The sequence below is a fragment of the Bombina bombina genome, chromosome 3 (genome assembly GCF_027579735.1).
Source record: "Bombina bombina isolate aBomBom1 chromosome 3, aBomBom1.pri, whole genome shotgun sequence".
In the NCBI taxonomy this organism is placed as follows: Eukaryota; Metazoa; Chordata; class Amphibia; order Anura; family Bombinatoridae; genus Bombina; species Bombina bombina.
The window spans coordinates 1,035,665,335-1,035,689,904 of record NC_069501.1 but is presented as its reverse complement, the minus strand read 5'-3'; the positions used below and the strand labels follow the sequence as shown (position 1 = coordinate 1,035,689,904).

At 40.2% G+C, this 24,570-nt stretch overlaps 1 protein-coding gene across 1 annotated transcript in view; it reads right to left on the bottom strand.

Moving 5' to 3' along the window:
• SENP1 (SUMO specific peptidase 1) overlaps positions 1–24,570 on the bottom strand; it is a 357,101-nt gene that overhangs the window by 315,215 nt on the left and 17,316 nt on the right. Inside the window, exons 6-8 of the mRNA XM_053708240.1 lie at positions 14,499–14,667; positions 2,299–2,402; positions 1,970–2,220 (exon numbers count right to left, since the gene is read on the bottom strand). Of these exons, the coding sequence (XP_053564215.1) occupies positions 1,970–2,220; positions 2,299–2,402; positions 14,499–14,667 (524 nt within the window). The remainder of the gene's footprint in view (positions 1–1,969; positions 2,221–2,298; positions 2,403–14,498; positions 14,668–24,570) is intronic.

The following is a 24,570-nucleotide window of genomic DNA, read 5'->3' as shown; positions in this document are numbered from 1 at the left end:
GCTGCACTTGTCACTGTGGCAATACAAACTGCAGGTTGCCATTGAAGAAACTGATGCACCTACATCTTCTTCAAATATACCTCCAGCTTCTTATCCATTGGATCCTTAAAAGAGCAACTACTCTTTATAGGATCGTAGTTCTCTTAGCCAGAGAAGAAATAGCCACTTCTACTTTAGGCACCGTGCGCCAAGAATCCTTAATGGATTCAGCAATAGGAAACATCTTCTTAAAAACTGAAGACGGGGAGAAAGGAATCCCTGGTGTTTCCCATTCCTGTGCAATAATCTCTGTCACACGATCTGGAACAGGAAACACTTCCATAGAGGAAGAGACATCATAGTATCTATTAAGCTTACTAGATTTCTTAGGGTTAGCTACAACAGGATAGTCAGAATCATCCAAAGTAGCCAAAACCTTGTTTAATAAAATATGAAGGTGTTCAAGCTTAAACCTAAAGCTTACTTCTTCCACCTCGGACAAAAAGATTAACACTGTCAGAATCAGAGATTTCACCGTCAGAAGGAACTGAGGTAACATCCTCCCTAGAATTATGAGGAAGATCGACCTGTATAGTAGCTGCTGAAACAGGCACCTTACAATCTATTAAGTGTTTAGTTTTCCTCTTACGTTTTCCTAAAACATAAGAGGAAAAGCAGATAAAGCTGCATATACCGCAGAAGATATCTGTTGGGCAAAATCTGCAGGCAAATATACCCCCCCAGGAGGTTGAGAGGAACCGCAGGGCACTGGATGGGGCTTGGGACGTTTGAGGAGAAGGCTGCGGCATTGCCTGAACAGCATCATCCTGAGAGACATTAGGCTCATAAGGGAAAAAGTTTTCTTTACATTGTAGCGATCTAGCTAAACAAGAAGTACAAAATTGCAAAGGAGAAACAATTTGCGCCGCTAAACATAACCTAATAAAAACAATTATCATCATTATCCATAGCTAAGAAAAATCAGCCCCAGGAAAAAATTTTTTACTTAAAGTACACCTGTCACTTTAAGAGAAACATAAAAAACGTCATAAAAAAAACTAAAGCTTGACAACCTCTACACCTCAGCAGTACTGAGGTGCCTACCGCAACTCCAGGAGACTTGAAAAGGACACAGAGACTGACACGCAACTGCATACACTGAGACAGACTGCTGCAACACAGATGCCGATCCGTTCCATACAACTTAAACACGAGGATCACATGACCAGCACATCCGGAAAAGCGCAGACAAGAAAAAGGCGCGTAATCCGAAAAAAACCCATAGCAACAACCGTTACCACATAAACAAAACAAACATTTGCCAAAAACCCCCAAAAAAACTAGCAACACCCGGTCCCCAAATCAAATAGTGCCTGCATACTGCCTATCGAATACTATTTAAAGGATTACTAAAGCACAAAGAAAAAAATGCAGAATATAAAATAATGAATCTTTAAAAGTGCAAAGTCTCCTATACCTAAAAGACAAAAAAGCACTTACCTGCAGTCTAGCTGTCCGGCAGGAAGACAGCTCACAAGGCATGAAATGACACAAACTCCTTACAAAGACCTGTGGGAAAAAAAGAAAGAACAGAGTAACCAACTCTGGCTTTCTATACTTAGGGCAGCAAAAAGTTAGGAAAGTAAGCACCACCTTACAACTTCCTAACTGCTTAAAAGTCACTACTACTCTGCAGCAGAGATTGACAGACTATAGCTATAGCCAAATCCTTGCTTGCAGGGAAAACTATCCTCATAAAGGATCTCTTTTCTTCAGACACCAAACTTCACCTTCTCTATTGACAGAGGCAAAGAGAATGACTGGGGATTATGGGAAGGGGAGTGATATTTAACAGCTTTGTTGTGGTGCTCTTAGCCCGCCTCCTGTTGGACAGGAGAGATATTCCCACTAGTAATTGATGACGTCATGAACTCACCATATCTAAGGAAAGAAAAATGTATAACAAATGCACAATAAAAAACTAATTTACCTTGAGCTTGTTTTTGAGGAATAGATTTTTCTTTAAAGAGCTGGTGGTTGCTTGTGCCTCGGTTTTCACATGTTAGATTGAAATCATTGGTACTATTAAAAAGTGGTTTTGAAAACTGATCTGATAATTGCAAAAACATGTCTGATGGTTGATGTGGAGGCTCTGTATCCACACTGCTTGGTTCTAGAGAACTCAAACTTGAAGGAATCGGCTGACCAGAAATACTACTACTAGAATTCAAGCAACGAGACCTAAATTAAAAATAAACAAAATTAAGTCCAATTACAAGGTAAAGTGAGATGATCTTAATTTAGTCTCTTGGAACTTACATTTGTGGAGAGAGTACAGATGTTGATTTTGGTGTCAAAAAAGATTTTCCAGTGACCACTTGAAGCAACTGTCTATATATTTCTCTCTCTTCTTCTCTTACAGTCTGTAAATTTGAAGAAAGAATACTAAATTAACATCCAAAAAAAAGTAAAAAGAATCAAAAATAATATTAGAGAGTGTATGCCAAAGCATCTATTCTACAGTAGTTGGAAGAAAACAAACAAACAAACAAAAAAAAACAACACACCTCATATAGGCTATTATGGAATTCAGGGTTTCATAAACGGAAGACCAAATACACTTCATATAGAGGTGCTAAGGTTAAATACTATAAGCAAAATGCATAGGACATGAATTCTGCTAACCAAAGAAGCTTATGCTTTATAATTAAATATGGGCATAATCAATGGGCCTTCTGGTTCTTATGTCATATTAATAAAAAAAATTAAATTATGCTTCCTTGATAAATTTATTTCTCTCTTGACACAATGAGTCCACGGATCATCTAATTAATAATGGGAATATCACTCCTGTCCAGCAGGAGGCGGCAAAGAGCACCACAGCAAAACCTGTTAAATATCACCTACCTTCCCTCCTACCCCAGCCATTCGACCAAAGTAAAGGAGAGAAAGGAAGCAACAATGTGCAGAGGTGTCTGAAGTTTATAACATACCAACAACCTGTCTAAATAACAGGGCGGGCCGTGGACTCATGGTGTCAAGAAATAAATACATTTATCAGGTAAGCATACATTTTGTTTTCTTTCTAATGACACGATGAGTCCACGGATCATCTAATTACTAATGGGAATCAATACCCAAGCTAGAGTACACGGATGATAAGGGAGGGACAAGACAGGGAACCTAAACGGAAGGCTCCATTGCTTGAAGAACCGGTCTCCCAAAAGCGGCCTCAGCCGAGGCAAAGGTGTCAATTTATAGAATTTTGAAAAAGTGTGAAGAGAGGACCAAGTTGCAGCCTTGCAAATCTGTTCCATCGAAGCTTCATTTTTGAATGCCCATGAGGAAGAAAAAGCCCTCGTGGAATGAGCCGTAACTCTCTCTGGAGGTTGCTGTCCAGCAGTTTCAAAGGCAAAACGTATGATACTCTTCAGCCACAAAGAAAGGGAAGTAGCCGAAGCTTTCTGACCCTTACGTTTTCCAGGGAAAACCCACAAATAAGGCAGAAGACTGACGAAAATCCTTAGTCGCCTGTAAATAGAATTTCAGTGCACGAACCACGTCCAGATTGTGCAAAAGGATTAGGGCACAAGGAAGGAACAACAATCTCCTGATTAATAATCCGGTCGGAAAACATTTTAGGTAGAAAACCTAATTTTGTACGCAAAACCACCTTATCCGAATGAAAAATAAGGTAAGGAGACTCACACTGTAATGCCGAGAGCTCTGACACTCTACGAGCAGAAGAAATAGCGACAAGAAAAAAAACTTTCCAAGATAACAACTGGAATGCATAGGCTCAAACGAAGCCCCTTGAAGAACCTTAAGAACTAAATTAAGACTCCAGGGAGGAGTAACTGGTTTGAACACGGGCCTGATCCAGACCAAGGCCTGACAAAAGGATTGCACGTCTGGTACGTCCGCCAGACGTTTATGTAACAAAATAAACGAGGCAGATATTTGACCCTTTAGGGAACTAGCCGATAATCCCTTCTCCAAGCCTTCTTGGAGAAAGGACAGAATCTTAGGAATCCTAACTCTACTCCAAGAGCAGCCCTTGGAATCGCACCAATATAAATATTTACACCATATCTTGTAGTAAATCTTTCTAGTCACAGGTTTACGAGCCCGAATCATGGTCTCAATGACCGGTTCTGAAAAACCCCGCTTGGATAAAATTAAGCATTCAATCTCCAAGCAGTCAGCTTCAGAGAAACTAGATTTGGATGAAGGAAGGGCCCTTGAAGTAGAAGGTCCTTCCTCAACGAAGTCTCCAAGGTGGAAGAGATGACATGTCCACCAGATCTGCATACCAAATCCTGCTAGGCCACGCCAGTGCAATGAGGATCACCGACGCCCTCTCCTGCTTGATTTGAGCAATGACTCAAAGAAGAAGAGCGAACGGGGGAAATAGGTATGCAAGACTGAAATTCCAAGGTACCACCAGGGCGTCTATCAGTACCGCCTGAGGGTCCCTTGATCTCGATCCGTACCTCGGAAGCTTGGCATTCTGCCGAGATGCCATGAGATCCAATTCCGGCTGACCCCATTTGAGAATCAGGCTGGAAAATACTTCCGGATAGAGTTCCTACTCCCCCGGGTGAAAGGTCTGCCTGCTCAGGAAGTTGCCTCCCAGTTGTCCACCCCTGGGATGTGGATCGCAGAAAGACAGCAATTGTGGGTCTCCGCCCACCAAATTATCTTGGCTACCTCTGTCATGGCTAAGGAACTCCGCATTCCTCCCTGATAATTGATGTAAGCCACTGAAGTTATGTTGTCCGACTGGAATCTGATGAACCGGGCCGAGGATAACTGAAGCCAGGCCAGAGGAGCATTGAAGATTGCTCTCAGCTCCAGAATATTTATGGAGAGAACAGACTCCGACTGAGTCCAAGTTCCCTGGGCCTTTAGAGAGCCCCCAACTGCTCCCCATCCCAGAAGGCTGGCGTCTGTTGTCACAATCACCCAGGAGGGTCTGCGAAAGCAGGTTCCCAGGGACAGATGATCCTGAGACAACCACCAAAGAAGAGAATCCCTTGTCTCCTGTATTCTCAGAGAAAAATCTGCATAATCTCCGTTCCACTGACTGAGCAGGTTTAACTGCAGAGGTCTGAAGTGGAAACGAGCGAACGGGATGATGTCCATTGCCGCCACCATCAGCCCGATTACCTCCATGCACTGAGCCACTGAAGGCCGAAGAGCGGACTGAAGCGCTAGGCAAGAATCGAAAATCTTTGATTTCCTGACTTCTGTCAGAAATCTTCATTGATAAGGAATCTATTATGGTTCCCAAGAAAGTTACCCTTGTATTTGGAACAAAGGAACTCGTTTCCAAATTTACCTTCCATCTGTGAGATCGCAGGAAGGATAGCAACATTTCTGTGTGTAACCTTGCCTGTTGAAAGGATGGCGCTTGGACCACGATGTCGTCTAGATAGGGTGCCACTGCAATGCCCGTAATCGGAGCACCGGCAACAAGGATCCCAGAACCTTTGAGAAAATTCTGGGAGCTGTGGCAAGGCCGAAGGGCAGAGCCACAAATTGGAAGTGCTTGTCCAGAAATGCAAACCTTAGAAACTTGTGAAGATCCCTGTGAATGGGAACATGCAGATAAGCGCCCTCTTGGACCAAAGGAAGAATGGAACAAATAGTTTCCCATCTTGAAGGACGGTACTCTGAGAAATTTGTTTAGACTCTTGAGATCTAAAATTGGTCTGAAGGTTCCTTCCTTTTTTGGAACCACAAACAGACTGGAATAAAACCCCAAACCCTGTTCCTGCATCGGAACAGGAACTATCACTCCCAGGTCTGAGAGGTCCCGTACACAGTGTAAGAATGCCTCTCTTTATCTGGTCTACAGATAATCTTGACAGTAGAAATCTGCCTCAGGGAGGGAAATTTTTTAACTCTAGTTTGTATCCCTGGGACATTATGTCCACAGCCCAGGGATCCTGAACGTCTCAAACCCAAACCTGAGTGAAGAAGGAAGGCCTGCCCCACACAAGATCCGGCCCCGGATCGGGGCAGGCCCTTCATGCTGTCTTTGATTTGATAGCAGGCTTTTTAAGATTGCTTTTCCTTGTTCCAAGACTGATTAGGTCTCCAGGAAGATTTGGACTGTTCTTGCTTGGAAGAGGAAGAATTTCCTTTGAAATTTTGAAAAGAACGAAAATTACTCTGTCGTCCCTTTTGTTTGTTTCTCTTATCCTGAGGGAGAAGATGACCCTTTCCACCCGTAATATCAGATAATTTCTGTCAAACCCGGTCCAAACAAGGTCTTTCCCTTGTAAGGAAATCTCTAAAAGTTTAGACTTAGATTACACATCCGCAGACCAAGGTTTTAACCATAAAGCACTGCGGGCTAGTACAGCAAAACCTGAAATCTTTGCTCCCAGTTTGATAACCTGTAGGGAAGCATCAGTAATAAAATAATTAGCCAAATAAACAGCTTTTATCCTATCCTGGATCTCGTCAGGGGGAGTGTCTGTCCTAATAGCATCAGACAACGCATCAAACCAATATGCCGCAGCACTAGTGACGGCAGCAATGCACACAGTAGGCTGCCATTGTAAACTCTGGTGTACATACATTTTCTTGAGTAACCCCTCTAATTTTTTGTCCATAGGATCTTTAAAGGCACAACTATCCTCTATGGTAATAGTGGTTCTTTTGGCCAGAGTGGAAATAGCTCCTTCCACCTTGGGTACCGTTTGCCAAGCCTCCTTGATAAAGTCCGCTATGGGAAACATCTTTTTAAATATAGGAAAAGGAGAAAAAGGGATACCCAGTCTATCACATTCCTTAGCAATTATCTCAGTAGCTCTATCTGGTACAGGAAAAAAAACTCCAGAGAGGAAGGTACATCAAAATATTTGTTTAGCTTACTGGATTTTTTAGGATTAACTACGAGCATGGTGTCGCTGTCGTCCAATGTAGCTAAAACCTCCTTAAGTAACAGACGGAGGTGTTCTAACTTAAACCTGAAACAAACAACTTCAGTATCAGCAGGAGGAATTACACTGTCAGAATCTGAGATTTCATCCTCAGATGCTACCAAAGTATCCTCCTCCTCATGCTTATGAGAGGGGGCATTTGAAATAGTAACGAATGCATCAGTAACCTTGCTTGCTGAACATTTATTCTTCCTCTTGCGCTTTCCCTGCAACATGGGAAAAGCAGACAACGCATTAGAGACTGCAAAAGACATGAGGGAAGCAATGTCTTGCAATGTAACCCCAGGAGAAGTTAGAGAGGAAGCGCAGGGCACTGCATGAGTGGGCTGTAAAATTTGGGACGCTTGAAGAGAAAGCTGCGGCAAATATTCAACATTGTCATTAGACTCCTGAACAGCATCCGCCTTAGAAAATGTTGGTTTAGAAAAAAAGTCTATCCCTATAATTTAACTTTCTTTCAAAACATTAACAACAGAAAGGGATTGGTGGTTCCACATTGGCATCAAAACAAAGAACAATTGACATTTTGCAGGACCTCTTGGTCCATTCTGACTCACAATTGATCCAAAATTAAAGTAAAAAGTCGAAATCTTTTATTAAAATTTAAACAGAAAAAACGTTACTGTCACTTTAATTTTTAAACTTAACTTTTTTACTCTTTTTTATTTTTTTATGCAAAAAAATAAGCTAACAGTAGTACAAAACACTTCTACACCTCAGCTTATTTGCTGAAATGCCTACTTGCCATGCTGACACCGTAACTTTTGAAAATCCCCTTAGCAGAAGATCCAGAACTCGGCAATAAATGTAATGACCACCTCTCCGGTTCTAGAAACGCAAATCCCTTGATAACATGCAATTCCAGCTGAGACTAATCTCTTTCCCCCCGTCACAGGAAGAAAGAAAAAGTGGCGCGCAACACCAATTGCCGCCTCTCAAAGATCCACCCATCGTGGGCGTGTTGAAAAAGTGAATATCCCGGTCGGCATCTTTGTTTTAAAATTAAAAAAAGTCGGGAACAGTGAAAACCACCAAGAAAAGTGAGCCAATTTTCATTCTGCCCCAGTGCCTGCATAATAAGCGGTCAACATAAGGCCCCTCCAACTATAGAAGAGTTTGTGTCCCAAATAAATAAAGTGCCTTAATTTTCTCTGAGTGTTCTTGCTTCCCCAAAATATTAAGTTAGCACTTACCTCAAATCTGCCCCACAGCAAGGCAGCTCACCAGGTTTGAGAGGTCCTCTCCCTCACATTGGACCTGTGGAAAAGAAATAAAGACGGAGTAATATTACTCAGGCTTTAGGAGTTAGGGCAGCATAAACTATATGGGAGGCGCAGTGAGAATTATGTCCCACAAATTCCCATTGCTCTAAAGCCACCACTGCTTTACTGAAGAGACTGATATGGACTATGGCTACACCCTAGGACAAAGCAGCACAATCTTGCACTACTTAGTAAAAGATTCTTCAATCAAGAGTTTATTTTCTAACAGCTAACTTTACCACTTCCTTGCTCTAACGTAGGCAAAGAGAATGACTGGGGTGGGAGGGAAGGGAGGTGATATTTAACAGCTTTTGCTGTGATCTTTGCGGCCTCCTGCTGGGCAGGAGTGATATTCCCTTTAGCAATTAGATGATCCGTGGACTCATCGTGTCATTAGAAAGAAAAGTGCTTTTAGAGAAAAAGTGACCACTGAACATTTGTACCTTTACAACTTTTGTTAAAAAAAACCCAAACCCAATATAAAAAAATAAATAAAAAATACATTGTTACATTATTTTATTAGTTTATTCCATGCATTCTCCAGAACCTACTGACCTTCAACATGATCAACACCAGAATAAGGTGGCATGATCTCATTGAAAAAAAAAGGGGGGGGAGCATGCAATTTTAAACAACTTTCTAATTCAATCCCATTATCAATTTTTGGTATCTTTATTTGAAAAAGAAGAATGTAAGCTTAGGAGCCATCCCATTTTTGGTTCAGCACCTGGGTAGCACTTGCTTATTGGTGGCCCCTAAGCTTACATTTTTGCTTTTTCAAATTAAGACATCAAGAGAATGAAGAAAAAAATTGATGAGTAAATTCGAAAGTTGCTTAAAACTGCATGCTCTATCCGAATCATGACATCTTAAATTTTGACTAGACTATCCCTTTAACTCTCTAAATGTACCTGACTATTTCTTATTGCCTCTATCCCTTATCTTCTCTTAGCTTAACGTTTTAAAGTCCTGAAGTTTTTCTTTGTTTTATTTAAAAACATTATTTTAAGTTGTCCTTTTTTGAAAGTTTAGTTTATTAAAAGTTGAAAAGTTTCTAGTTTACCAGAATTGTAAAAAAGCAAGGAGTTCATGCTTAGATGCTTAAAGATTTTTGAATTCCCAGTACACAATGGTGGGTAGGTTTACCTCTCTGTGCCTGCACCTCCCAATAAAACGAAGCAAGCACATGCACTTAAGTCTTTATGATCAACACTATATATGAAACGCAAATTAAAAGAAAACAAAAAAACAAGGCTAGCCAGTGTCATAAAGTCAGTATAAAATGCATTAATTTGCAGTAATCTGATAAAGCCAATTAGAAACATGTATGTAGCAGAGTTAGCATCGAGAAGTCGCAAGGGTGTATTTCAAATTCTGAGAAGTAGGAATTTCAGATCTAAATATGAAATTGGGAAAAATAAAATATATTTCAAAGTTGTTTCATTATGCATAACTAGTTTATATAAAAAAGGAAATTTATGCTTACCTGATAAATTGATTTCTTCTAAGATACGACGAGTCCACTGATTCATCCTTTACTTGTGGGATATTATCCTCCTGCTAACAGGAAGTGACAAAGAGCACCAATGCAGAGCTGTCTATATAGCTCCTCCTTTGACTCCACCCCCCAGTCATTCGACCGAAGGCATAGGAAGAAAAAGGAGAAACTAAAAGGTGCAGAGGTGACAAGTTTAAACAAAAAAAATATAATCTGTCTTAAATTGACAGAGCGGGCCGTGGACTCGTCGTATCTTAGAAGAAATCAATTTATCAGGTAAGCATAAATTTCATTATCTTCTATAAGATACGACGAGTCCACGGATTCATCCTTTACTTGTGGGATACAATACCAAAGCTACAGGACACGGATGAACGGGAGGGACAAGACAGATACCTAAACAGAAGGCACCACTGCTTGAATAACTTTTCTCCCAAAAATAGCCTAAGAAGAAGCAAAAGTATCAAAATTGTAAAATTTGGAAAAGGTATGAAGGGAAGACCAAGTCGCAGCCTTACAAATCTGTTCAACAGAAGCATCGTTTTTAAAAGCCCATGTGGAAGCCACCGCTCTAGTAGAATGAGCTGTAATTCTTTCAGGAGGCTGCTGTCCAGCAGTCTCTTATGCCAAACGGATTATGCTTTTCAGCCAAAAAGAAAGAGGTAGCCATAGCTTTTTGACCTCTACGCTTTCCAGAATAGACAACAGAGAAGATGTTTGACGGAAATCCTTGGTCGCTTGCAAATAAAACTTCAAGGCACGAACCACGTCCAAGTAATGTAACAGACGCTCCTTCTTTGAAGAAGGGTTAGGACACAGAGAAGGAACAACAATTTCCTGATTAATATTCTTATTTGAAACAACCTTAGGAAGAAATCCAGGTTTAGTACGCAAAACCACCTTATCAGAATGGAATATAAGATAAGGCGAGTCGCATTGTAAAGCAGATAGCTCAGAAACTCTTCGAGCAAAAGAGATAGCAACTAAAAACAGAACTTTCCAAGATAGAAGTTTAATATCTATGGAATGCATGGGTTCAAACGGAACCCCTTGAAGAACATTTAGAACTAAATTCAAAGTCCATGGCGGAGCAACAGGTTTAAACACAGGCTTAATTCTAACCAAAGCCTGACAAAACGACTGAACGTCTGGGACATCTGCCAGACGCTTGTGTAGTAAGATTGACAAAGCAGAAATCTGTCCCTTTAAGGAACTAGCTGATAACCCCTTCTCCAATCCTTCTTGGAGAAAGGACAAAATCCTAGGAATCCTGATCTTACTCCATGAGTAGCCTCTGAATTCGCACCAATAAAGATATTTACGCCATATCTTATGATAAATTTTCCTAGTAACAGGCTTCCGAGCCTGAATCAAGGTATCAATGACCGACTCAGAGAATCCCCGCTTAGATAGAATCAAGCGTTCAATGTCCAGGCAGTCAGCTGCAGAGAAACTAGATTTGGATGTTGGAACGGACCGTGAATGAGAAGGTCCTGTCTCAGTGTCAGTTTCCACGGTGGCAGAGATGACATTTCCACCAGGTCTGCATACCAAGTCCAGCGTCACCACGCAGGCGCTATCAGGATTACTGAAGCTCTCTCCTGTTTGATTCTTGCAATCAAACGAGGTAGGAGAGAAAAAGGAGGAAATGCATAAGCCAGGTTGAATGACCATGGTACTGCTAGAGAATCTATCAGTACTGCTTGAGGATCCCTTGATCCGGACCCGTAACAAGGAAGTTTGGCATTCTGACGAGATGCCATCAGATCCAATTCCGGTGTGCCCCATTGATGAATCCATTTTGCAAACACCTCCGGATGGAGTTCCCACCCCCCCCGGATGAAAAGTCTGACGACTTAGAAAATCCGCTTCCCAGTTCTCCACTCCTGGGATATATATTGCAGATAGATGGCAAGAGTGAGTCTCTGCCCATTGAATTATTTTGGAAACCTCTTTCATCGCTAGAGAACTATTTGTTCCCCCTTGATGATTGATATATGCTACAGTCGTGATATTCTCCGACTGGAATCTTATGAATTTGGCCGAAGCCAGCTGAGGCCACGCTTGAAGCGCGTTAAATATCGCTCTCAGTTCCAGAATATTTATTGGTAGTAAGGACTCCTCCTGAGTCCACACACCCTGAGCCTTCAGGGAATTCCAGACTGCACCCCAGCCCAAGAGGCTGGGGTCCGTCACTATGACCCATGCTGGCCTGCGGAAGCACATTCCCTGGGACAGATGATCCTGTGACAACCACCAATGAAGAGTCTCTCTGGTCTCTAGATCCAGATTTATCCGCTGAGATAAATCAGCATAATCCCCATTCCACTGTCTGAGCATGCACAGCTGCAGTGGTCTGAGATGTAAGCGAGCAAATGGAACTATGTCCATTGCCGCTACCATTAGTCCAATTACCTCCATACACTGAGCCACTGATGGCCGAGGAATGGACTGAAGTGCTCGGCAAGTGGTTAAGATCTTTGATTTTCTGACCTCCGTCAAAAAAAATCTTCATGTCTACCAAGTCTATCAGAGTTCCTAGGAATGGAACTCTTGTCAGAGGAACAAGTGAACTCTTTTTTTATGTTCACCTTCCACCCGTGAGTTCTTAGAAAAGCTAACACGATGTCCGTGTGAGATTTGGCTAGATTGTAAGTTGACGCCTGAATCAAAATATCCCGAAAGGCCCACCGGAGCTGAAGTTAGTTGCGCAGTTGTATTCCCTATGCAAGCAGCAGAGGCGCGAAAAAGGCCCCGCCCATCTAACTCGATGTCTCACAGCCTTAAACAATAACCGCACCAGAGCGGTCTAAAAAATAAAACCTAGCCATGTGGGTTCATATACCCATCTAAATGAAGCCATGTGTACCCTCCATTGCCAAATTAAATTGAAAACGTTTGCCACAAAAAACGTTATTTAACCTCCCAACATAGAATCTTTACCCACAAACAACATGTCATCAGTGTCAACCATTTTTTACAGCCCATCATACAGGTCCAGTAATACCCCTCTCTATACATTAGAATTATAGCTTACCCTTTCCCTCATGGGGATACTGTCAGCCAATTCTGAAATAACAGTCTCTCCAGAAAAAAATGACTGAACATATCTCAATGCTTGTAGCATGAAAAACGTTCCTCACACTGAAGTTTAAGTACTCCTCAGCCATTCTGTGGGAACTACTCTGGATCTTAGTAACAACTGCTAAGATCATCAGTCTCCAGGCAGAAATCTTCATTGCATCTGCTGCCTGGGAAAAAATAGCACTCACCGGTACCATTTAAAATAAAAAAGTCTTGCTTGAAGAAAATAAAAACTATCATTTTATCACCTCTTTCACTTTACCTTTCCAATTACTTAGAGTAGGCAAAGAGAATGACTGGGGGGTGGAGTCAAGGGAGGAGCTATATAGACAGCTCTGCTGTGGTGCTCTTTGCCACTTCTTGTTAGCAGGAGGATAATATCCCACAAGTAAAGGATGAATCTGTGGACTCGTCGTATCTTATAGAAGAAATGTCAGTGTTTACTGTCCCTTCTAATTATTTTAAGATGTCTGCATCCTTTTAATTTTGTGTTAAAGCTACCGTTTGTCTGGAACTTGCACCTCCCTTCCTTCAAAGCAGTCGCAATGTGATTAAAATCATTGCGAAAGTTAAAATATATAAATAATCACTGCTTCATTTTCTTCTATATTCCGCCGTTTCTCCGCCCGTGATGAAACACGCTGCAGCCAATTGCAGCACACCCCCTTTGGCGTTTAGCAAAGGGAGCACTTTATGATTGGCTACAGTGTGATTCGTCATTTTACACTGAAATAGACTATGCATTGTGGGCGGAGGAATGGCGGAATGTATAAGAAAATAATTATATAATATAGCATCTTCATTGATATTAATCAATGAAAGTGCCCTTCATTTACTTTTTTTTTTAACTTATATTATTGAGCGTAGAGAGTTTACCATCACTTTAAAGGACGACTAACTCGACATTTTAGCAATGCATAAAGTGCTTCATCATTGAAAGTGACACATGATTGCAATATAAAATCATTATTTAGTTTCCTTTTACTGTAAAATACATCTGAAAATTGTGCTTGTTCCACTTTATCCCAGAGAGGTTTGGGTTAATACTTTTAGTTAATTCTCTGTGAACTATTGTTTACCTCCCTCTACTCCCTCGCCTTCTCTGTAAATATTTGCTTTTTTAAGGTGGATTATCAGTTTTGCATCAACACTCATGGTAGAAAAAATATTCTTAGCAATAGCATTTAGGTGTGAACATTATTGTGTACATATAAAAATGTATTTATATTTGGCCTTTTAGATGGAGATTAGAAATGAATATATGTCTATTTAAATAATTGCTGAATCAGTGGTAAACCACCATAAGTAAAGAGAAGAGGGCAAACTGCACAAGTGCAAACAAAGTTCATGTTATAAATGTGTATTAGTGTGAAATTGGTTAGCAAGGGTTCTTCTGTTTTAGGGGACAGGGAAAAAATTAAATATGCTAATTTGACACAAAACAGCTATATTTATTGCAAAATTCTTCTCAGATATAGTAAACTGCAAGATAATGCTTCACTATTTCATATACAACGGATAAGTGTGTGCAGTTAATAAAATAATATAGATCCGTGAAGGATGTTAAAACATTTATAAAACAGCATTCATAAGTATAATCTCTTACTTTGAGGATATACTTTAGACTAGATAAACTACTGCTTCTCAAAATTTCCCTTAACTGTAAAAAATAAATAAGAAAAAACTTAGAAAGGCAAATGCAATCTTTAAAGCTGTACTTACTTCTTCCACTGTACTATAAAATCGTTTTTGCATTTTTTTAGGACTTAAAATTCCCCGTCGACTAGAGCTACTCCATGATGAACTCGTAGCACTTTTTATAGGGAAGGACTTTCCAAATGCAGAGGCTTGAGAATTATTTTGACTTCCAATCCCTGTATTTAATGGCAAACTAAAGCAGAAGAAATAAAAAATAATTACTGCTAGACGATTTTGCATAAAAAAAAATAAAAAAAAATGTATGCTTACCCGATAAATTATTTTCTTTCAGGATGATGAGAGTCCACATCACCATGACGTGGGATTTAATTAATTTCACTAGAAAGGAGGTAGAGAACCCCAACAAGGTCTTTTAGTCTCTCCTACTTCCCCTCCCTACTCAGTTTAACATATAGCTGGAGCAGAGAAAGAGGAACAGATACTTTGGAAAGAAGGCAAGGTCTAGAGTGGTGCAAATAGATAACTGCCACCAAAAATTAAATAGATATGGTGGGGCTTGTGGACTCAACTTGAAAGAAAAGAATTAATCAGGTAAGCATACATTTTGTTTTCTTTCATTGGATGAGAATCAATATCACCATGACATGTGGAATTTAACACCTAAGGTGTGAGTCCACGTCAAGGATAGGGTGGGATAAAATAAGTCAGCTTGTAGTTATTTCACTGCAGAGTGAAAGAACTTTCCTGCAAAAAAAATATAAAAATCCAAAATCGTTCTGCAGAAGAATATAAAAGAAGTAGAAATCCACATTGCAGCCTTGCAACACTATTCCAAGATGCATTATTTGGACTACCCACGAAGAGACAACTGATCTGGTGGAAAGATCCAATACATGTTAAAAAGCAACCTAACCACCTTCAATAAGACTGAAAAAGACTAGATTAATAAGTATGGGTTACTGCAGTACCTTCTGTTCCTACGAGATCCAGAAAGAAATACATATTAGCATGGGGTCTGTCCAAAAACCATAAAAGCTTGAGGAAAAGGAGTATTGCTCTTTTCACATTTAGGTTATGGAGAAGCTACTCCTTAAAGAAAAAAGGGAAAAAAGTACAAACAACCTTAGTTAAGAAATCATATGTAGTATAAAGAACAGCTTTGTCCTTGTAAAAGGAGGGAGCTGAAATTTCAGAGATTTAGTTGAAGATAGAGATAAAGAAAAATTATTAAAAACAGAAGATTAAATTATATATTTTATATGGTTCAAGGAGAGGACCTTGTAGAGCTTGAAAAGAAAAAAAATTTCCATGGAAGGAGAAGATAATTAAACATGCAAAATAAATTTGCACAAAAAATTTCCGCCATATTCTGAGTTACTGGCATTCTGGTGTGTAAAAGCGAATTGATGACAGCATCAGAAAAAAAAAAACCTTTGTTTTGAAATCTAAGAGATCAAACTCAATGTCATCAGTTCTGAGATTTATAAGAAGTATTACATAGACGCTGAACAATAGGTCCTGGCACGGAGTAAAAAACACAGGAGTAGAGTTTGACATCTGAATCCAGTCTGCATGCTAGGGTCATTGTGGTCTACCAAGATCTATTAGAAGGACTAAAGTAAAATCCTACTTGATTTAAGCTATAATTCTTGGAAGAAGAACAAATGGAGGAAATAAAATGTCAGAAGAAAAATCATGGGTGCACTTAAGCTATCAATCATCTGCTCTTGAATCCCTGGAATTAGCATAATCAGCCTGAAATTTTAGGTGAGAGGCCAGCAGATATGATACTGGGAGACCCCACCTACTTGGGCAAACAAGATAGAAAAACCCCTTTTCCAGGAGTATGGACTAGTGACCTAGAAAGCTCGCTTACCATTCTTTGCACCTGGAATACAAATGGATTACAGAAAACATTGATATTGTTCAGCTCAAAATAAAGTCTGGAGACACCTCCTGTATAGTAAAAATGACTGAGATCCAAGGAATTGCCCAAAGATTAAGATAGTTAATATCGCCTCCAAAGAGAGCCGACATCTTGCACTCCTTGAACTTTCCAGACAGCATCCCATCCTGAAAGACTGGCATTTGTGGTCACTCCTCCTTCACCAAGAAGGAGGAAAAAAGGAGGGGAAAAAAAAAAAAGATATCCAATGAAAATGAGCAAAAAAGGAACTGCGTCCAGTGATGCCACCATTTCCAGATATGAAAGGGCAAACAACTGATCTTAGGGAGAAATATTGATCGTTGTGAAAGAGAACATGAAGGAATGCCTCCTTCAGATCTATTGTGGATCTGGACTGCATAGAAACACTTAGAAAGCGTGACTGAGTTTTCAATGCAGTATGGGTCCGCTCCCATAATTCCAGAGCTAGAACACAACAAAAATGCGGCGTCTTCAAAGAAATGGTTCTCAAAGAGGATCCTGAAACCCTGGGAAATGATGATCAAATAAGACAGAGGTCCTATATTTGAATGGGACACTGAAAATGGAAAGTATCTTTCCAATCTGATCAGTAAGGTCTTGTGATTAACAGAAAAACCTAGTCCTCAGTAGTAAAATTCCAATAGGAAATAGATTTCTCAGTTAAACAGAAGTACTGACTAAATGTAGCCACCAATCAGCAAGTGCTACCCAGGGTGCTGAACAAAAAAATGGGCCGGCTCCTAAGCTTACATTCTGGCTTTTCCAAATAAAGATACCAAGAGAACGAAGAAGAAAAATTAGAAAGCTGCTTAAAGGGACAGTCAAGTCCAAAAAACCCCCAAAAAAACCAAAACACTTTCATGATTCAAATTACATTTATCACCAATTTTGCTTTGTTCTCTTGTTATTCTTAGTTGAAAGATAAACCTAGGTAGGCTCATATGCTAATTTTAGACCTTGAAAGTTGCCTCTTTTGTGAATGCATTTTGACAGTTTTTCACCACTAGAGGGCGTTAGTTCATATGGGTCATATAGCTAACATTGAGCTCACACACGTAAAGTTATCTAGGATTAAGCACTGATTGGCTAAAATGCAAATCTGTCAAAAGAACTGAAATAAGGGGGCAGTTTGCAGAGGCTTAGATACAAGGTAATCAGAGGTAAAACGTGTATTAATATAACTGTTGGTTATGCAAAACTGGGGAATGGGTAATAAAAGGATTATCTATCTTTTTAAACAACAAAAATTCTGGCTTTGACTGTCTGCATGCTCTTATCTGAATCATGATAAAAAAAAAATTTGGGTTTAATATCCCTTTAATGGAATACTACCTGAATCGTAAAAGAAAACAATTTGGGTTTAGAGAATACAATTTTAAACAACATTCTAATTTACTTCTATTATCTAATTTGTTTCATTCTTTAGCTATCTTTTGTTAAAGAAATGGCAATGCACATGGGTGAGCCAATCACACGAGGCATCTATGTGCAGCCACCAATCAGCAGCTACTGAACCTAGCCAGATATGCTTTTCACTAAAGTATATCAAGAGAATGACGCAAATTAGATAATAGAAGTAAATTAGAAAGTTGTTTAAAATTGCACGCTCTCTCTAAATCATGAAAGAAAAAAAAAAAATTGGGGTTTCATGTCCCTTTAAGTACCTCATGAGGGAAAAAACAATTTATGCTTACCAGATAAATTCCTTACTGTTGGGAAAATACAGCACCTGGCCACCAGGAGGAGGCAAAGACACCTCAGCCAAAGACTTAAATATCCCTCCCACTTCCTAATTACCTCAGTCATTCTGCCGAGGTAACAAGGAAACATAGGAGAAACATTAGGGTATAAATTGTGCCAGAAGAATAAAACGAATAATAGGGGACCACCTATAGACAAAGAAACGGGGGTCGTGGACTCTACCTATCCGGAAGGAAAGGAATTTATCTGGTAAGTATAAATGATGCTTTCCTTCGTAAGATAGGGAGAGTCCACGGCTTAATTCCTTACTGTTGGGAAAACTATACCCAAGCTCCAGAGGACTCTGAATGAATAACGGGAGGGAACAAAAAATAAAGAGGCGGTCCCTATTCTGATGACACCACAGCCTGCAAAACTTTTCTCCTGAAAGCTGCTTCAGCCGAAGCAAAAACACCTAACTTGTAAAAATTTAGAAAATGTATGTAAGGAGGACCAGGTATCCGCCTTACAAATCTGATCCATAGAGGCCTCGTTCTTAAAGGCCCAAGAGGAAGCCACTGCTCTAGTGGAATGAGCCGTTATCCTCACAGGAGCATGATGTCCTGTTGTCTCGTAAGCCAAGCAGATGACATGCCTTAACCAAAAAGATAGGGAAGTCGAAGTAGCCTTCTGCCTCTTACTCTTCCCCGAATAGACAACAAAGAGGAAGATTGTCTAAACTCCTTAGTAGCCTGAAGATAGAACTTTAAGGAGCAAACCACATCCAAATTGTGAAGCGTTCCTTCGATGGAGGAGGATTAGGACACAAGGAAGGAACCACAATCTCCTGATTGTTGTTGCGATCTAACACAACCTTAGGAAGAAAACCTAAAATTTAGTAAGTAAAACTGCCTTATCTACATGGAGAAAAAAAAAAAAAAAAAAATTATATTATATATATATTTATTTATTTTCGGATAAGAGGGCTCACATTGCAATGCAGAGATCTCAGAAACTCTGCGCACAGAGGCAATAGCCAATAAAAAGAGAACCTTCCAAAATAACAATTTAATGTCAACGGAATGCAGAGGCTCAAACGGAACCTATTGCAAAACCCAAAGAACAAGATTTAGGCTCCAAGGAGGAGCCCCAGATCTATACACAGATCTCCCACAATCTCCCAGGTTGGTCTTAAGAAGCATGTACCTCGGGACAAATTATCTGGACAGAGCCACCAAGAGAGCTATTCTCTTGACCGGCTGTCTAATACAATCTGTTGAGACAGATCTGAATGATCGCCGTTCCACTGCCTCACCATGCAGTTGTAAAAGGTCTGAGACCGAACCTGGCAAAAGGAATGATGTCCATGCAGGACACCATGAGACCAATCACCTCCATATACTGAGCCACAGAGGGACTCAAGGAGGTCCATTGGGCAAGACATGCCCTAAGTTAGCATGTAACATCTCTGGTCTGTTAGAAAAATCCTCATGGATATGGAGTCTATTATAGTACCCAGGAATTCCACCTTGGTACTTGGGATAAGAGAACTCTTTTCCAAGTTTATCTTCCATCCATGTGATCGAAGAAGACAGAGAAGGGACTCCGAGAATTATTCTGCAAGAAGAAAGGATGGTGCTTGCACCTGAATATCGTCCAAGTTTGGGGCTACTGCAATACCCTGAGTTCTGGCAACAGCTAGAAGAGCCCCCAGAACCTTGGTAAAGATTGTCAGAGTAGTAGCTAGGCCAAACGGAAGGGCAATGAACTAGATGTGCTGGGCCAGGAATGCAAACCTCAGGAATTGAAAGTGTTCCCTGTGGATTGGCACATGAAGGTAAGCATCCTTCATATCTACAGTGGTCATAAACTGGCCTTGAATTAAAAGGAAGGATGGACCTTATTGTCTCCATCTTGAAGGAAGGGACACTGAGAAATATGTTTAAGCACTTTAGGTCCTGAATTGGGCGGAAAGTTCCCTCCTTCTTTGGGACCACGAAAAAGTTTGAATAAAACCCCAAACCTCTTTCTTCGATAGGCACTGGGACAACAACTCTTAATGAGGATAGATCCCGAACGCACCCTAGAAAGGCATCCCTCTTTTCTGGTAGACAGATTTGAGAGAAGGACTCTGCTCCTTGGTGGATGAGATTTGAAGCCTATCTTGTATCCCTGAGATACCACCTCCAGGACCCACGGATTCTGTACGTCATTTTACCAGGCGTCTGAAAAAAAAGACAGTCTGCCCCCTACAAGATCCGATTCTGGATTGGGGGCAGCACCTTCATGACAATTTGTTTTCGGCGGGCTTCTTATTCTGCCTGTATTTATTCAAGGACTGAGGCGGCTTGCAAGTATTCTTGGGTTGCTCAGGCATGGAGGAGGATTGTTGTCGTTGGGATTTGTCAGAACAAAAGGAATGAAAATTAGAAGATTGTCGTCCCTTAGACTTGTTCTTATCTTGCGGTAGGAAAGCACCCTTGCCTCTGGTAACTGTAGAGATAATTGAGTCCAGGGCTGGACCAAATAAAATCTTTCCCTTGAAGGGAAGAGAAAGGAGTCTGGACTTAAAAGTCATATCCGCAGACCAAGACTTCAACCAAAGAACCTGGCGGGCTAGGACCGCAAAGCCAGAGGCCTTTGCATTTAGGCGAATAATTTGCATGTTCGCATCACCGATAAAAAAATTAGCAATTCTCAGAACTTTAATTCTGTCTTTAATATCCTTGAGGGAAGATTCCACCTCAATGAGTTCCGACAAAGTCGCACTAGTAGGTAAGTCACTCTAGCAACTGCAGCCGCCGGTTGAAACAAAAATCCCATATGTTGAAACATCTTTCTCAGAAAGGTTCTCTTATCAATCGGCTCTTTAAACGAAGAACAATCCTCTAGAGGTATAGTAGAACATTTAGCAAGTGTAGAGATAGCACCATCTACCTTAGGAATTGACCCCCACAAATCCAGTTGAGAGTCCAGGACCAACTTTTTAAAAGTAGACGAGGGGGGAAAGGAAGAACCAATTCTATCCCATCCATTCTTAATGTTTGCCATCTTAACTGGCACAGGAAAAGTCAAAAGGAACTTTCCTGTCTTCGTAAACTCTGTCTAATTTAGGCATCATAGGTTCTTCAGGCAGCGCAGCCTATGGAACCTCTAACGTAGACAGAACCTCCTTTAATAAAAACACAAGTGGTCAATTTTAAATCTAAATGACGGTTCCTCCGCAGCAGGAGGCTTAGACGCAGAAAGTTCACCCTCTGAAGCTACAGACGTTAACTCATCATCGGATAACTGGGACATAATAGCTAAATCCGATAAATATTTAGATGACTCCGGGTCAGGAGAGCCATGTTTAACCTTTCTCTTGCGTTTGTTAGAACGAGGTAATGCACGGAGGGCCACAGACACTGCCGTTTGTAACTGTGCGGCAAAGTACGCAGGAAGAAGGCCCCCTCCGGATGGGGGATTAGATGTGCTACGGGGAACTGCATGTGGAGTGGATAATGTAGCAAGTGTAGTAATCTCACGGGACGCCGAGTCCTGAGAGGTAGACGGCTCAGAGGGACTAAGAGCCTTAGCAGGCTTCTCTCTCCCTTCTTAGGCTTTATAACGGTGTTAAGGCATGTGTAAAATTACAACAGTAGAGGCTTCCGAAAAATGAACACTGGACACATGGTGGGAAAAACTGCTGCAGGCTGAGGTATATGCATAAACTGATGCACACAACCATTGCCTACAGATGTGCATTCAGCAGTTTTGTTCACTGCCGAATGTGGAAGTAGGAGGCTGCTTTCAGTATTCTGCTTTTTTTCTGAGCCGAATATCCTCTTGTGCAAGTGAAACACACGAAGATCTGGATCTGCACAGGTCTTAGTGGGTTTCACTTGCAGAAGAGGATATTTTGGCTCCGAAAAGAGTAGAGCAACGAAAGCAGCCTCCAACTTCTGCATTCAGCAGTGAACAAAACTTCTGAATGCATATCTCTATCATTGTCTAGTTGGTGTTTTATGGGGTTAAGATCAGGAGATCTGCCCTCAGTAGTCAGACATTTTAGCAGTGGGGACAGTAATGTTAAACTCAATACATACAGAAAATTGCACTGAGCAGAATATAACTGATAATAGTTTTTCCTTGCTTCAGTAATCTCTCTGGAGCCGACATGAGAAAAGGTCTGGAAAACTGACCACCTCTCTCCCAGAAACGCACTTCATGTCCAAGCAAGTAAAAGCTAAATACAGCAATTTTTTTTTAATTAAAAAAAAAAAATCCTAAAATGCGTCCCACGGCTCAGGTGGTAAAAAGCTATGGAGAGTCCTATAGACACCTGTAGGAAGGAATGTGTCTCAAAAAACAGCTTTAATTGGCTGTGTCCCCAATGCTATGCTATTTTTAAGCATATATAAAATAGCCTGAGGTGTATGCGAGAGCTGGTAATCAATCACTTACCTGAAAGAAGCACCTCTCCACTGATGTTACCAGGCAAGTAAATGCAGCTGTATTCAGTATTCCTATAGGAGGAGGCTAAGGGATATGCTCACTGACATCTGAAGGGAGTTATAGCTGAAATCCCAACAGGGAGATACTGTGCTATAACTTGGTACTCCTATGCCCCAGCTCCTGTCTTGTAGTAAGAATTTTCATCCCAGCAGCTGTAGAGGATTCTGTCCAAGGGGCTATGGGTCTCACATAGGTCTGAGCTCCTAAATATTCCAATATAAAATGTACTGGAGAGTTCTAGCTCAAACCTCACCCCAGGGAGGCAGAAAACAAAAAACTAAGTAGGGAGGTGAAGTGGGAGAGATTAAAAGTTCTTGTTGTTGGGGTTCTCCTCCTTGTGGAAAGAATACAATTACAATCCTACATGTCATGGCGATGTGGACTCATCAAATCAATCAAACTGAACAATGCAAAACTAAAAATACAGATAAAATGCCTAATAATTCTCTATACACAATTTTAATATTAAAAGTGAATTACATTTAAAGATGACAAAACCCAAGTTACAACATTTGGAGAAAAAAATAAGCAGACAACAGATTGCAAGTGAAATGTGAGAGATAAAAAATACAAACCGCACACATATAGCATAGGCTTTAAGATCAGGCAGAATTGATTAAACACTTCCAGTTCAACCCAAATAGCAATCTCTAAAATAATGTTGGGAGCTGTAACACCTCGGACACTTTAAAAGGCATGTCATATATACACACTGCCGATTTTATATGTAGATGGTTTGATAGTGCTTTTTTCTTAATTTTATTTTAAATAAAATTAACAGCCAACTTAATTAAAATAAGAGAGTGTATAAAAAGTTGAGATTTTCATTCCACAAAAAAATAAAATGAGTTATCAAGTTGGGAATTATCATGTAGTGATGTTTCTCTTACAAGACAGTTGTGGCTTACCGAGTTACCTAATGTTTTACTGATAAGATAGTTATGTGCTCCCATCTTCTAAGAATAAATTGGGTCGCACTAATTAACAAGATGTGGAACAGTTGAATCCTTACTTTACTTACTTTACTTTAGTATTAGCTTATGAAACAAGCTAAGTAGACCCAGGGGTATTTTACAATAAAGTGCATTTTCTATAACAACCTGGTTCTACAAAAAGGTAGGATTACTGGATATGCCCACCATATATGTATATGATAGAATTCCTGTTTTACCGTAGCCTCTCCAACAAGTACTAGATATTGTTGGAAAATTAGATTGCATTATGTTTGGAGTCAGATACCATATAACAACCAATTTGGTATTTGCTTAGTTTTAAATATAGAGATAAATAATTATTTTCCCCATTTTTAGTTGATGTAGGGTAGTGTTGAGTGGAAGTTTATAAATTAGAGAGAGAGAAAACCTCAGACTGGTATTAAAGGAATTAAATTTGAAAAAGCAAGAATTAAGATAATGAGTCGGCCTATTTTTGGTTTAGAACCTGGGTAGCCACTTTCTGAATGGTGTCTAAATTTAGCCACCAATCAGCAAGTGCTACCCAGGTGCTGAACAAAAAAAAAAAGGTCAGCTACTTTGCTTACATTCAAATAAAAATACCAAGAGAACGAAGAAAAATTGATAATAGGGGTAAATTAGAAAGTTGCTTAAAATTGCCTGCTCTATCTGAATAATGAAAGTTTAATTTTGACTAGACTATCCCTTTAAAGTGCAATAAAGCATTTGAAAAGGGATTAACAGCAGCTCCATGTTAGGTTTATATGGATGCATTTAGACATAGTGAGAACAGTTCTTGATAGCTCTTGGTACTCCCTTAATTAAAAGGTAATGTAAAGTTGAGCATACTCGCTCACGTCATAGGATAGAATTTTAAAAATTAGGCAGACTTTCATAAAATTTGTACTATTTATTAATATTCTCAGTTTTTTACCTTTTAATACTATGATAAGCGACGTTCCTCCGCCTGCCATATTGCTCAATTGATTGACAGATGACAAATCTGCAATCCACTAATCGTTTGTTTCCCCCCGGGGCGTGACATTTGTGCAAAGGGGCTGAACGATTAGTGGATTGC